Here is a 12,323-nt window from a genome sequence, read left to right on the forward strand (position 1 = left end):
AAGAGACTTCCTTGCCAGCTGGCAGCCCAGCCAAGACATTAAACACCACAGCTTGTGGAATTAGATGGCCTGGATTCAAATTCTGCCTCTTCATCTCCCCAGCTGTGTCACTCTGGGCAAGTTACTTAACCTCTCTGGGCCTCGACTAGGGATAAGAATAGTACCTGCCTCATAGCGTTGCTGTAAAGATTGAGTGGGAATATATGAAGCACTGAGAACAGTGCCTGGCACACGGTGCTGTGGACACATACGTGAGCAGTACCATTATGTAGTCTGAGCATTAACCAGTATTTCCCAAATTGTGTTCAACAGAATCTTCAACTAAGAGATGCTTCCATAAAAAAGGTTCTTACAGTAAAATAAATTTGGAAAATGTCTCCTGTCATATCCACAACAAGATCTGACAAGCCCATAGTAAAAAAAAAAAAAAAAAAAAGAAAAAGAAAAGAACAGAAAGAACGAAAGAACACGAAAGAGCGAAGAACCAAAATCTGTCTCACTTTATTTATGTTTCCCAAATCTAGTGGACTGTGGACGCTTCTGGACACCTTGTGGGGCAGTATTCCACGGGACACCAGTTTGGGAAGTGTTACGGGGGAAGGTGTGGGGGAGTCTCTGAAAGGAGAGGAGGGGTGTCCAGGAGAAACCGGGGGCAGGGGTAAGCCCCAGCAAGACTTAAATGCCCAGAGAGGAGGAGAGGTGGGGGCTGAAATGACCAGGCTGAGGGACCACAACAGACGCATGGCGGGGGTGGGGGTGGCCTAGAGAAGACAGGATGCTGTCGGACAGACATGGAGAAGAGAGAAGAGGAGGCAGAGGTGACCCTGAGAATTCACATTGGGGAGGCAGGGAGTGGGGGAGCAGCAAGAGTGTGAAGAGTGGGGGGCATCCTTCACTCACACACCCACTCAGTCTCTGCCCGCTCACCCCGTCACTCCTTCCCGGTATGTGACTGTGGTGGGTCTAAGCCATGTGACTTCCAAGGAGAAGCCTGGGAAGGGAAAGGTGGGACAGCTGCCTCCTGGAGAGGAACAGCCATCAGAGGCACAAAGGCATGTCCCCCGCTATGCACAGATCGTGTGGTTGTAAAATCGACAGCAGTTTTCCAGGGCCTCGGGGCCGAACTCTGGGCTGGTGCTGAAAAAAAGGAGAGGCTGCAGTCTGAGCTCTAGGACTGGCTCTGCTGGCCACTAAAGGCTGCGCAACCCTGGGAAAGTTGCTCCATGTCTCTGGTCGGCCTTTTCTCCCCCAGGGGCCCGGCTTGCTCCTCCCCTGGCCACACCAGCCACAGCCATGATGTTTCTACCCACCAGGCACTCGGGCCTCCTGCCCGGTCAGGCAGCGCCCGGCAGCCCCTGGGCCCAGGCCCTCACCTCTGGAAGACTTCGCGGCAGCACTGGTACACCTCAAAGCTGCTGCTGCTCAGGGTCGTGTTCAGGAGGGTTGCACAGTTGACCTCAGCCCCCCTGGGCATGTAGAGGATCCCTGTGCAGGGAAAGCAGCCGGTAAGCAGGGCTCACCCCCAACCCCCACCCCCAGGGACTCCCAGAGAGGCCAGAGCCCCAGTGCCACTGAATCGGGGCTGTGCTAGACAAGGACTCACCTGCCACACAGGCGTTCACCAGGGACACGCAGGCGCCTGTGCAGAGTGCCCGGAGCACGATCTGGGAGAAGTGACTCTTACGCTGTGGGACCATGGAGGCTGCAAGGGGACAGGCGTGCTCAGGGCCAGGACACCGTGCTCCTCTCGGCCTATGGCTATATCTGCCAGAGGGAGCGGCGGCATCCTCCCGACCGCTGGCTGAGCTTGGGAGCCCTCCTTGGCCTGAGCTGGGCCCCCAGGCAGCATCCCACACCCCCTCCCTACACCACATGAAGAGATAGGGAGTCGAGAGGCAAGCAGACCTGGGATTAAATACAGGCTCAGTCACGTACTAGCTGAGTGAACTGGGCCATCACTTCACTTCTCCAAGACTCAGTCTCCTCCTCTGTGAAATGGGTGGCTATACCCCTAGGCAGGGGAGTTACGAAGAGTGGGACTGTTTTTTGTAAAGAGCTGACAGCTGGGCAGAGTCTTCCTCCTGGGCACCCTCCACCCCCCGGCCTGCCTGTCACTGTGGGCAGGGGAACTGGCCGGCCAGAGCTTCAGGGCACAGGCAGCACGCACCTCCCATCCCTCCCCACACCCTGAGTCAGGCTTGGCCCGGGCCATTCCCAGCAGCAGAGAAACCACAGAACACCTGGGCTGGGAGGAACATTCATGGATGACCATCTCTCAGGCCCCGCCTTAGACTAATGGGAGAACTGAAGCCTACGGATTCCCGGGAAGCTGGTTCACAGCCAGGACTGGAGTCCAGGGCCCGAGTCTCGAGAACACTGGGGAGGCCCCCCAGGACTCACTCAGGCCTCCCAGCATGATCCCAATGGAGCTGAAGTTGGCAAATCCACAGAGGGCGTACGTCGTGAGGATTTCTGCTCTGACCTGAAAACACAGACAATGGGTGAGGAGGGGCTCCCCTCAGATGGGACGGGAGCACCCCACACCACCCAGCTCCCTGGCCTTAATGTCACCCACCCGCTCTGTGCCTTTGACCTTGGACGTGCTCCATGTTGCCCCCTCCCAGGCCGTGCACACCCACCTCTAAGTGAATTCGAGCTGCACCACAGAGCCCTTCAAGCCACTTAGCTTCATTCCCAGGCTTTCGGAGTGTGATTCAGGCTGGTTCAGGCCCACCAAGCTCTGGACCCAGGGGGCACTTGGGTGAATGCCCCCACCCCCAGCACTCTACAGTCCTGCGCTTCTGTCTACTGGAGACTTCTCAGGCTGGGAGCCCTCTCGGGGGGCTGTCATACTGAGAATGGAGGGAGTGTGGCCCAGTGAAGACCGTGAGAGACTTGGAGCCCAACCTATTGGGGTTCCAGGCTTGTCCCCACCTCTGATCAGGTTGAGCAAATCAGTGGTTTCTCAGTCTGGAATGTGGGGATGATAGGACCAGCCTGGAAGGCTTTGTAAAGATCAAAGCCTATATGGGACGTGCAGGCGTACAGCCCATGTTCAGGCAAAGTAATTCTTCTGCTTTGCTCTGACTGGTTGTTCAGTTTTCCAGAAAGTTGTTGCCTTAAGAGCCAAAATGGAACAATTTGGGGGGGAAACTGGCTTAGACCCACACCTCACACCATATAAAAATTTAATTCTCGATCAAAGATGCAGATAAGTATTAATATTTTAAACGTCAAATAAACGAAAATGTAGATATTATATTTATAAGGTAGTATTATAACTCATTTTCGAGAGAAGCAAACTAAGGCTCAGAGAGGTTAAGGAACTGAGGAAGGTCACATAGCAAGAAGGGAACTGTTAGAATTTGAACTCAGCTCTGATCACAAAACTCATACTTTTAAATACTTCACCATATTGATTCAGGAGTTTAACACTTACCAGATTTCTGGAATGGAGATAACTTTCTAAGTTTACAAATAATAGAAGAAACCACAAAGGAAAAGATTTGGCATAAAATTTGTGTTAAAAGAAAAATCCCCGAATACAAAATAAAGGGGGGAAAAAGACTAGGAAAAATATATGTAGAAACTATAACAGAAAAAGATTGATGTCTTTATCAGATAAAGAGTTTACACACATTGACAGGAAAAATATTAAGGCACCTGCACCCTGCTGGCTCACCTCCGTGGCCTGTGCCACGCTCCTTTACGATCACGATCAACCTTCACTCACTGCACTTCTCACCTCTGAGTTCGCCAGACAAATGCTTTTCAACCTAAGAGCCTCTGAACATGCCTCTTTCTTTGCCTGGAATGCTCTTTCCAGCTTCTCCTGGCACCCTGCCCTCCCTCCACGTCCTGGTCTAAATGCCACACCACAGGGAGGCCTGAGTGTCTGGCACCTTAGCGACCTCAACAAATACTTGCTGAAGGAATGAAGCTCGTAAAAAAATAGAAAAGATCGTGAAGGAGGGTACCACCCATGATCTCTAAAGGAAGGAGTGAGAGTGGAGCGAGGAGCCAGGGGAAACCTGTGCTTTTTACTCCATACAAACATTTTTTTTAAAACTAAAGAGCACATTCCTTTACAGTAAAAGAAAATAACAGACAAGGAAAAATTTTTCATGTGAAAAGTTCCTAGTAACCCAAGAAATGCACATTAAAACAATGAGCTATTATTTGCTCCTTCAAATCGCAAATTTTTTTTAAGAGCTACTCAATACAGTTCAGTGTGTGGTGACATCAGGGCTCACCGGCACAGCTGGGGGCCTTTTCAGCGGGGAAAGTTACTGGAGCAACCGCACAGGGACGGTGCCGTAGGACTGAGTCATCCCACATCTGGGAAGGCTCCTGAGGAAACCATCTGAGGGAAGAGCAAAGTTCTGCGCACAAAGCTATTCCTTTCAGCGTCGTATAAAATCGCCAAGTAATGGAATTAACCCGAATGGCCTGATAGCAGGGAGCTGGTTCATTACGTGAGGATACACATATCAAAAATGATGCTTACGTCAGAGTGGCAGATGGGGGGAAAGCTGGCTGCAATACAGTCTGGATACGATAATTACAACTATGTGAACTCTCTTAGAAAGAACAGAAGAAAACGCATAAAACAACAATAGCTGTTATTTTGGGATGGTGAGATGGGTAGTTTTTCATTCCTAATGATGTTACCTAGAGCTCTTATTCTTTTAGGAAGGTTCATTTTATAGATCTTTTATAATCTTTAAAAGAAATTTTAACCGAAAAGAGCCAACCCCGAACTGAATGCAATATACTGACAGTGAATGTGGTGGTGAGGTCTCACTTTTCACTCTGGGGGCTCCCTGGACGCTCACATCTCTTTCCTTGGGTAGACGTGGCAGATGCTACACTGGTTTTCAAATAGGAATTTTTTCCCCAAAATCCAACAGGATTTTCCAACAGGAGAGGCAAAGAGCAGCGGCTGGCCCATGGCCACAGAGGATGGTGGCCCATCCACAGCCAGATCTCAGATATCTCCCACAAGGCTCCTTGCCTACCCCTCAGCCTCCTACATGGTGTCAAGGTAATGGCAGTGAAGCCTGAAGCTATCTTGTCCCCAGGGAAGTAGGATGTGGGGGGTTGAGCGCTATAGTTCAGTGTGTCTCAGCCAGGCCCAGCTGTGTCACGCCCCTGCCTCAGGGAGGGGACGGGGACACTCACGGAGATCCACTGCTTCTTGTCGCCGAGCCACTCCTCGGCCCCTGCAAGCCGGCGCTGCTTGTACTGGGAGAGCTCCTGGTAGGCCACGAACTCGTTCAGAAACAGCTTGATCCCCAGCAGCTCGGCCACCACCGGACAGTCCTCCCAGGCCACGCCCACCAAGAAGGCCACAGGCCGCAGGACGTAGGAGCAGATGAGCTGAGGCAAAAGGCAAGGGGAGCTGCTGGGACCTGGGCTGCTGGCTCCGCTGGGTAGTCTACCCACCAGCCATTGCCTGGGGCCACCCCCTTGGCAGGCTAAGCAGGCGGCCAGAACTGTACCTGAAAGCTGAGTTCCTGGATGTCCACCATGGCCCCCAGCCAGGAGAGGGCAGCGTTGACGAAGGCCAGTACCGCCAGGAAGGCGATCAGGTTGGCTGCGATGTTGGCAACGACCTTCACCGACATGGCAGCCCCGCTGCTGGCGGCTTCCAGGAGGTTCTGAGCATCTCTGTTGTTGGGATTGAGAGCCATCTTACTGGCCTGTCCCCAAAACAACAGAACCCTTCCTCCTATAGGGTCAAGGAAGAACCTTGGATGATGGATTTCAGAGCCGAGCGTCCCTGTCTTCCCTCTGACACCCAGAGAGGGGACAGGGTTGGACAAGACGCAGACTTCAAGCCCAGAGCCATTCAAGACAGGAGCCGTTAGCCACATGCAGCTTTTGAGCACATGAAAGGAGACAGCTCAGAACGGAGATATGTTGTAAAATTTTGGAGATCTAGTACCAAAACATGTGAAATCACTCATTACTTGTTTTTATACTGATTACATGTTGAAATAATAATATTTTGGATGTAGTGGGTTAAATAAACTATTTTATTAAATCCACCAGTTTCTTTTTACTCTTTTAAAGATGGCAGCTAGAAAATTTTAAATTAGATGTCGCTCACATTACATTTCTATGGGGCGGTACTGCTCTGGACCTCCAGGAAGTTGTGAGATTGGGGCTGCCCACAGTAGCCCCAAGCACATTTGTCAAAAGTAGTGCCTTTTCAAGATTAAAAAAAAACAAACAAAACCCATAGTGGTTGTTAAGACTACAATGAAGAGATATTAGGGCGTGAGTGAAGTCCAGGATGGCACTCAATATGTCAGTGTGTGATGGACACCTTGGTGGTCAGAGCTCAGGCACGTGGAGAAGGTAGAGAAGGTGGCATGGAGCCTTTTCATGACCCTCCTCGCCACACACACACCAGGCCACATTCCCAAAAACCAGGCCACTCTCCCACTGTTTCCTGCTGGGCCGAGACTGGAAATTAAGATGGAAGAACTGGAGTCTGCATTTCTGCCCGCAAAGCCACAACGAGGGCAGTGAAAGCTGGGCCTGGGTTTGGTGGAAGGGCGGAGAAAATGGGACTCACTGCTGTCCCCACCTCGGCTCCTGTCCCCTCCTCCCTGTCCCCTCTTCGGCTCCTGTCCCCGCCTCTCCCACCACCTCTGGCCCCTCTGCTGGCCCTCGCCTGTGCTCACCCGCAGCTCAGTTTCACTCCTTCCTCACTCCTGAACTTGGACTCCTCCACCTCTGGGTAGACCAGCTTGGAGAGCGCCAGAGCACAAGGGGCGGCCATCACAGAGGCGGCAATCAAGGAGGCAGCATCGATCTGCAGGGGTGAGAATGGGGAGCAGTCAGAGGGCACGCCCCGGGCAGCACACCCCACTCGTCTGTCGTCTGTCGTCATGTGCAGTACTGCTGCCAGCGTTACTGATGATAACACCTTTCTGTGCAGAGGGTCTCAGGCTGTCACGTACAGAGCCTCCTCCTTTCCCCAGTACTTCTGTAAGTTAGGCAGGACACGTACACTTCATCCTTGACCTGTGGAGGGGTTAGGGGTGCTGACACCCCACACAGTCAAAACTCTGCGTGTAACATTTGACTCCCTGAAAACTTAACTACTAACAACAGCCTACTATTGACCAGAAGCTTTACAACAACATACATAGTCAATTAACACATATTTTGTACATTATATGTATTATATACTTTAGTCTTATAATAAAGTAAGCTAGAGAAAATAAAATGTTATTAAGAAAATACATTTGTATTTATTTTTTTAAAATCTGCATATAAGTGGACCCATGCAGTTCAAACTCATGGCTGTTGTCAAGGGTAAACTGCAGTGTTATCCCATTTTACAGACAAGTAAACTGAGGCCTCAGAGAATTAAATGTGGCTTGCCCAATATATACAAGACAAGGAATTAGAACCCAACATGTCTTTTGGCTCCAAGTTCAAGGTTTTTCCTTTTCTTCCAGGCTGTCTCCCTTTGACCACTAACCCAAGGGCTGGTTCACCACTGGCTGAGGGGTTTGCGATGGTTGCAGACAAAACTCACAGTACTGGAGAGTTGGGATGGATCCAAGAGGTGACACAATTCGACCTCGCAGTGTAGGAATGTCTTCCCTCTATAGGATCCCTCCTTGAATACTCACTGTGACAGGGAACTCACCACTTCAAGGCAGTCCATCACACCCACTCTTGTGTTTGGAAAGCTCTTTCTCAGGAAATCTGCCTCCTACAACAGCCACCCTTTGGCCCTGGGTCCTGCCATCTCCTGGAGCCATGCTTAGAAGCCCTTCTCAGCACGATAGCAGAGCCACCTGAGTTCCAGAATGGTCCCTGCCTGGATTTCTATCCTTACTGTGGCCCCACACCCTCTGCTTCCCTGTTGTCTTCCATGGAGATAGACATGACACTTTGTCACCACTGTTATTTACTAAATGGGAAAATTAGAACTAACACAAGCATCTAACAATCAGGGAGCGGCTACGCATTGTCCAAGCTGCCATCTAAAACGGTGGTTACCAAGGCTTTGCAATAACGTGGGGAGATGCCCACAAAATTGCATATAAAGCATAACCACAATGGCAAGGGAAAAAAGAAACTCTAAAACTATGAAAGGAATACATCAAAATGCTGACCAATTGTCCGTTCCTAGCTAATGGGGCCAAGGGTGATTTTTTTTCTTTCTGCTTTTTTGCACATTTTGAAGTGTGTGTGTGTGTGTGTGTGTATTTAATTCTTAAACTGCTGTGAGATGGGAAGTAATCCTGCCCATTTTACAGATGTAGAAACTAAGTAGCAGATGCTCACCTGGCCCTGCTCAGGGCCCCACAGACCCTGTCCAGGGCGGGAGCTCCCACTCTTGCACAACTGACTGAGGAGCAGCAGTGGCCGAACCCCTCAATGTCACCCTGCTCAGTCTGTGTCCACAGTGCCAGGCACACATCTAAACCTCCTCTCGTGGTGGCCCCTGATCCAGATGGCTGGGTATAGAGACCGGTTTCCAGGGAGAGTTGAGAGAATTGGTGCCTGCTTTAGAGGTTTTGGGAAATACGGTGAAAATGGAGATGTATGTGGAAGCCACCATTAAATGACGGGTGACCCCTGGGACCACAGACCGGGGGCAGGTCGAGACCAGCACTGTCCAATACAATCCAAAAATATTCTCTTTCCATCATGTAATCAATATAAAGCTTATTAATAAAATACAGATATTTATCTTTTCCCATAGGAAGTCTCAGAGCAGATCTCATTCCAGACGAGCCACATTTCACGGGCTCAATAGCCATGTGGCTACCCTGTAGAACAAGCGCTGATTCAGAAATATCCAGATATTAGCGACAACAGGGGCTCAGGGAAAGGGAACCAGAAGCTGAGCGACATATACAAAGGAGGAGAGGGCAAAAGGGATCTTTCTGGAGTTCAGGGGCTGAGGGCAGAGCCAAACATACAGTGTGGAACTGCCTGGAGGAGGGAGTGAAAGGGGAGAGGGGAGAGGGTGGGGAGACAGGGCTGTGGGAGAAAGCCCTGAGGCTGCTGCAGTGGCGGCCAGGAGCCAGGTGAGGGCAGAAGAGAGCTTCTCTGACACCACACTGCTTCTGTTAGATTTCTGCCTAGGCCACCAACGGCTGTGAATAGAGGCCCCTGGCTACCTGGCTGATCCTGGCAGCCGCTGCATATTCTGTAGCGCTACAGGGAAGTGGGGACCCAGGCCCCGTCAGTGGGGAGGCCCCATTGCCTGGGGCGAGACCTGGACTCCAGCCTGAGAAAGGGAAGGAAAGCAGGCTCAGTTGTAAGGCAGATTGTGGGAAGGGACAGAGTTCTTCCAGGATTTTAGTCTCATGTAATGACAGTTACATGCATGCAGTAGAAAGAATACCATTCTATTAAGTGGCTGTGGGACCCAGAACAAGGTGAAGAGAGTTAAAGCCCCTAAGTGCCCAAAATATTATGGCACTCCCTGCCCTAGTACGACACCATGAAAAACGTTTCAGGAAATTCTGAGTTTCCATTTTTGAAATGTCAAATTCCTTCCCAATAAGTTGGTGATGGGATGTGGGGGGGAAGGGGGTGCCGGAGGGGTGCGCACTAGCTCTGATGGGCCTTTCCTAAGCCTCAGTGAACCAGCTAACCTGGGAAATTCTGGATGGGAGGTTGCCAGGCCAAAAGACAAAGCCCCCGAGTCCCTGAGGCCGTCCTGAAAAGTGAGGCCGCTGCCTCTCTGCCCAGGCAGCTCTGTGGCGCTGAGCTTACTGTGTGGCCCAGGGGTCCTAAAGGAAGGAGGGACCGAGGGGCAGGCTGGCTTGTCCTCAAGCCCACCTCGCAGCCACACCCCCAAGGACAGAGATGATAGAGACAGGTGGAATTTGGGTCCAGAGAAGGGGACAGTGGGGATCATTTTTATCATCCCTCACACACAGCATCAGGGACAGGGAAAGGCAAACCGGGGCCCACCTCACTCCAGGGACTAAGTACCACTGCGCTGTATGGATGAACCTTCCCAACTCACCCCCTTACTGCTCGACATTGACGCTGTTTCTTGTTATGGGTTTTTGTTTGTTTGTTTTGCTATTACAAATATTGTTGGAATTTTGCAGTTTGGGAACACTTGTGAAAATATTTCTGCATTGTAATATTCCTAACTGCATCAAAGGGAAGAAGTATTTTAAAGTTGACTGATAGACGTTCTCCAAAAAGGTTAGAGCACATGACACTCCCATCAAGAATGTGTTCATACCCCGAAGGAGATGTAGGCACCCAGCAGGGAGCCGGCAATGGTGGCATAGCCTCCGGTCATGACTACGTGCACTTCAGAGAGTGTCATGTCTGCCAGGTAGGGCCGGATCAGCAGAGGAGCCTCGGTCTGCAAGCAGGAAAGATGTCAGACAAACAGCTGGCCAGGCCAGCACAGTCACCTGGGGCGTCTCTTCCCCCCAGGAGTGGGCAGGCCACAGTGAGTGCTGGGGATCCCAGGGGAAGAGACGGCAGATGGGGTGAGGCCTTGGGTCTGTACTTGGCTCCCCCTCAGCCCTTCCACTTGGCCTGATAATACTCTCGTGTCAAGTGCCTACCACATCCATGCACCCCACTAAGCACCCCACATTCATTACTCACAAACTACTGAAAAGATCAGCCCCATTTTCCAGGAAAGCAAACGGAGGATCAGAGATGTTCAGGGAATGGCCTCTGTTCGTGCAAATGAACCAGAAGCAGATGTAACTCCAGGCCTGAGCTTTATAATGAAGCCTGGGGTTGCCAGAAAGGCAAGTATGTCTTTTGGTGACTCAAATGTTGGGCAGATGGGCCAGGAGCCTGGAACAGTCTGCAGAGGCTCCCCCTCAGGAGGGTCGGGCCTTCTGAAAGGGGCTGGGGACTGCTAGTGCCTTCAGAGTCACTTCTACTTTGAAAACATACCTTCAGAAAGGGGGAGAAAAAAAGGATGGAGAGGAAAGAACCCTCTCCTGGAGAAAACCTGGATTCTAAGTCCTGGCGTATCTTGTGGGATCTTGACAAGTCATTCCCACTCCTGAGCCCCAGTTTCCTCATGTACGAGGGGTGAAAGTGGGACTCCATCTGTAGGATTTGTGAGTCTCTAAGCTGATGGACACAGCCTAGGCCTGGAGTGGTAGGAGGTGCCAGACAGCAGCCTTCCTGGCATGACCAAGGTGACGTGCACCCCCAGACGTGCAGCCTCCTTTGGTGACTCTGGGAGAAGGTTCGCATGGCTCTTCCGCTGACTGAATCAGAGCTCCAGGGACCCAGGGCACCCGCCCTCCTTGGTGAGGCTGCTGACGAGCCTGAGGGCAGGAGGCTACAGGACCCACCTGGCTTACAAAGATATTTCCAGCCACACTCAGGGTCTCGGTGGCTGTGGTGCCCATGGTGACCTGCATCAGCCAGGCGATCTAGAAAGAAGCAGGGTGCTCTTAGTGGGCTGACAACAGCAAGTCCCCGAGGCAGAGAGAGAGTCAGGGATGGAATTACCTTACAAATCTTCCTTCCAACTCCCAGCCTTCCCAGGTAGGACCCCCTCGCCTACATTTCCCTAAAATGTCCATTCATCTTCTCTTTCCAAACTTCCATCGATGGGGGCTTACCATCATGGAAAAGGGATTCCACAGTCAAACGTATTGGAGAGTTACTGTATACATACACCTTGGAGATAATCACTCGTTCAGCAAAGGCTCTGAGGAGTTCTGCACGAAACTTGTTTAAATCTGGTAACTCTCAGGCTGCCCGTTCCCTAATTTGTCTTCTACAAGTAAGTAGACACAGCTATCCTACCCCTCACCTCCTCCACCCTGGCTTCTCTTCTCTGGTCCCATCACCCCGACTTCCTTCAGCCATTCTATGGAGGGTGTCCAGCCATTTTACTCTCCCACCGATGGTTCAGTTTATCACAGCCCCTTGGTTGAACCCATGCTCCAGATTTGGGGATCGCTGCCTTCCCGCCCCACACACTGAGCTTTTAATATACTCGTAACTACAGGTGGTTTTGCATTTCTGGCAGCCACCCAATGATGCTGGATTATTCTGAGCTCAATCGGCTAAGACCTCAGAATCTTTGGCCAGGCCCAATGCTGTCTCCTGCATCCTGGTTTTGTGCAGCAGATTTTATGAGCATAAGCACAGGATCTGGCATTTATACCAGCTAAGTCTGGCCAATATGGCCCACTGCTCCAGTCTCTCGAGATCTTTTTGATATAAATTATTTTTTTCCCTCAATTCTGCAAACTCCCCTCCCACAAAGACCACCTCGGATTTGGTGCCCTTTCTCCTTTGTATCATGAGAAGAGACTCTGTGAAAGGACGTTTGGTTA

At 51.1% G+C, this 12,323-nt stretch overlaps 1 protein-coding gene across 3 annotated transcripts in view; it reads right to left on the minus strand.

Moving 5' to 3' along the window:
- Positions 1–470: 470 nt before the first annotated feature.
- The window catches only part of SLC28A1 (solute carrier family 28 member 1), a 30,057-nt gene continuing 18,204 nt past the window's right edge, over positions 471–12,323 (minus strand). For all 3 annotated transcript variants that reach the window (XM_033100021.1, XM_033100022.1, XM_033100023.1), the window contains 9 exons: positions 11,328–11,408; positions 10,241–10,366; positions 6,693–6,823; positions 5,502–5,670; positions 5,182–5,379; positions 2,401–2,482; positions 1,604–1,702; positions 1,374–1,485; positions 471–1,137 (listed from right to left, as the gene is read on the minus strand). In XM_033100021.1, coding sequence (XP_032955912.1) covers positions 1,065–1,137; positions 1,374–1,485; positions 1,604–1,702; positions 2,401–2,482; positions 5,182–5,379; positions 5,502–5,670; positions 6,693–6,823; positions 10,241–10,366; positions 11,328–11,408 — 1,071 coding nt within the window. In that variant the 3' untranslated portion in view covers positions 471–1,064. The remainder of the gene's footprint in view (positions 1,138–1,373; positions 1,486–1,603; positions 1,703–2,400; positions 2,483–5,181; positions 5,380–5,501; positions 5,671–6,692; positions 6,824–10,240; positions 10,367–11,327; positions 11,409–12,323) is intronic.

The sequence above is a fragment of the Rhinolophus ferrumequinum genome, chromosome 28, assembly GCF_004115265.2.
Source record: "Rhinolophus ferrumequinum isolate MPI-CBG mRhiFer1 chromosome 28, mRhiFer1_v1.p, whole genome shotgun sequence".
Taxonomy (NCBI): Eukaryota; Metazoa; Chordata; class Mammalia; order Chiroptera; family Rhinolophidae; genus Rhinolophus; species Rhinolophus ferrumequinum.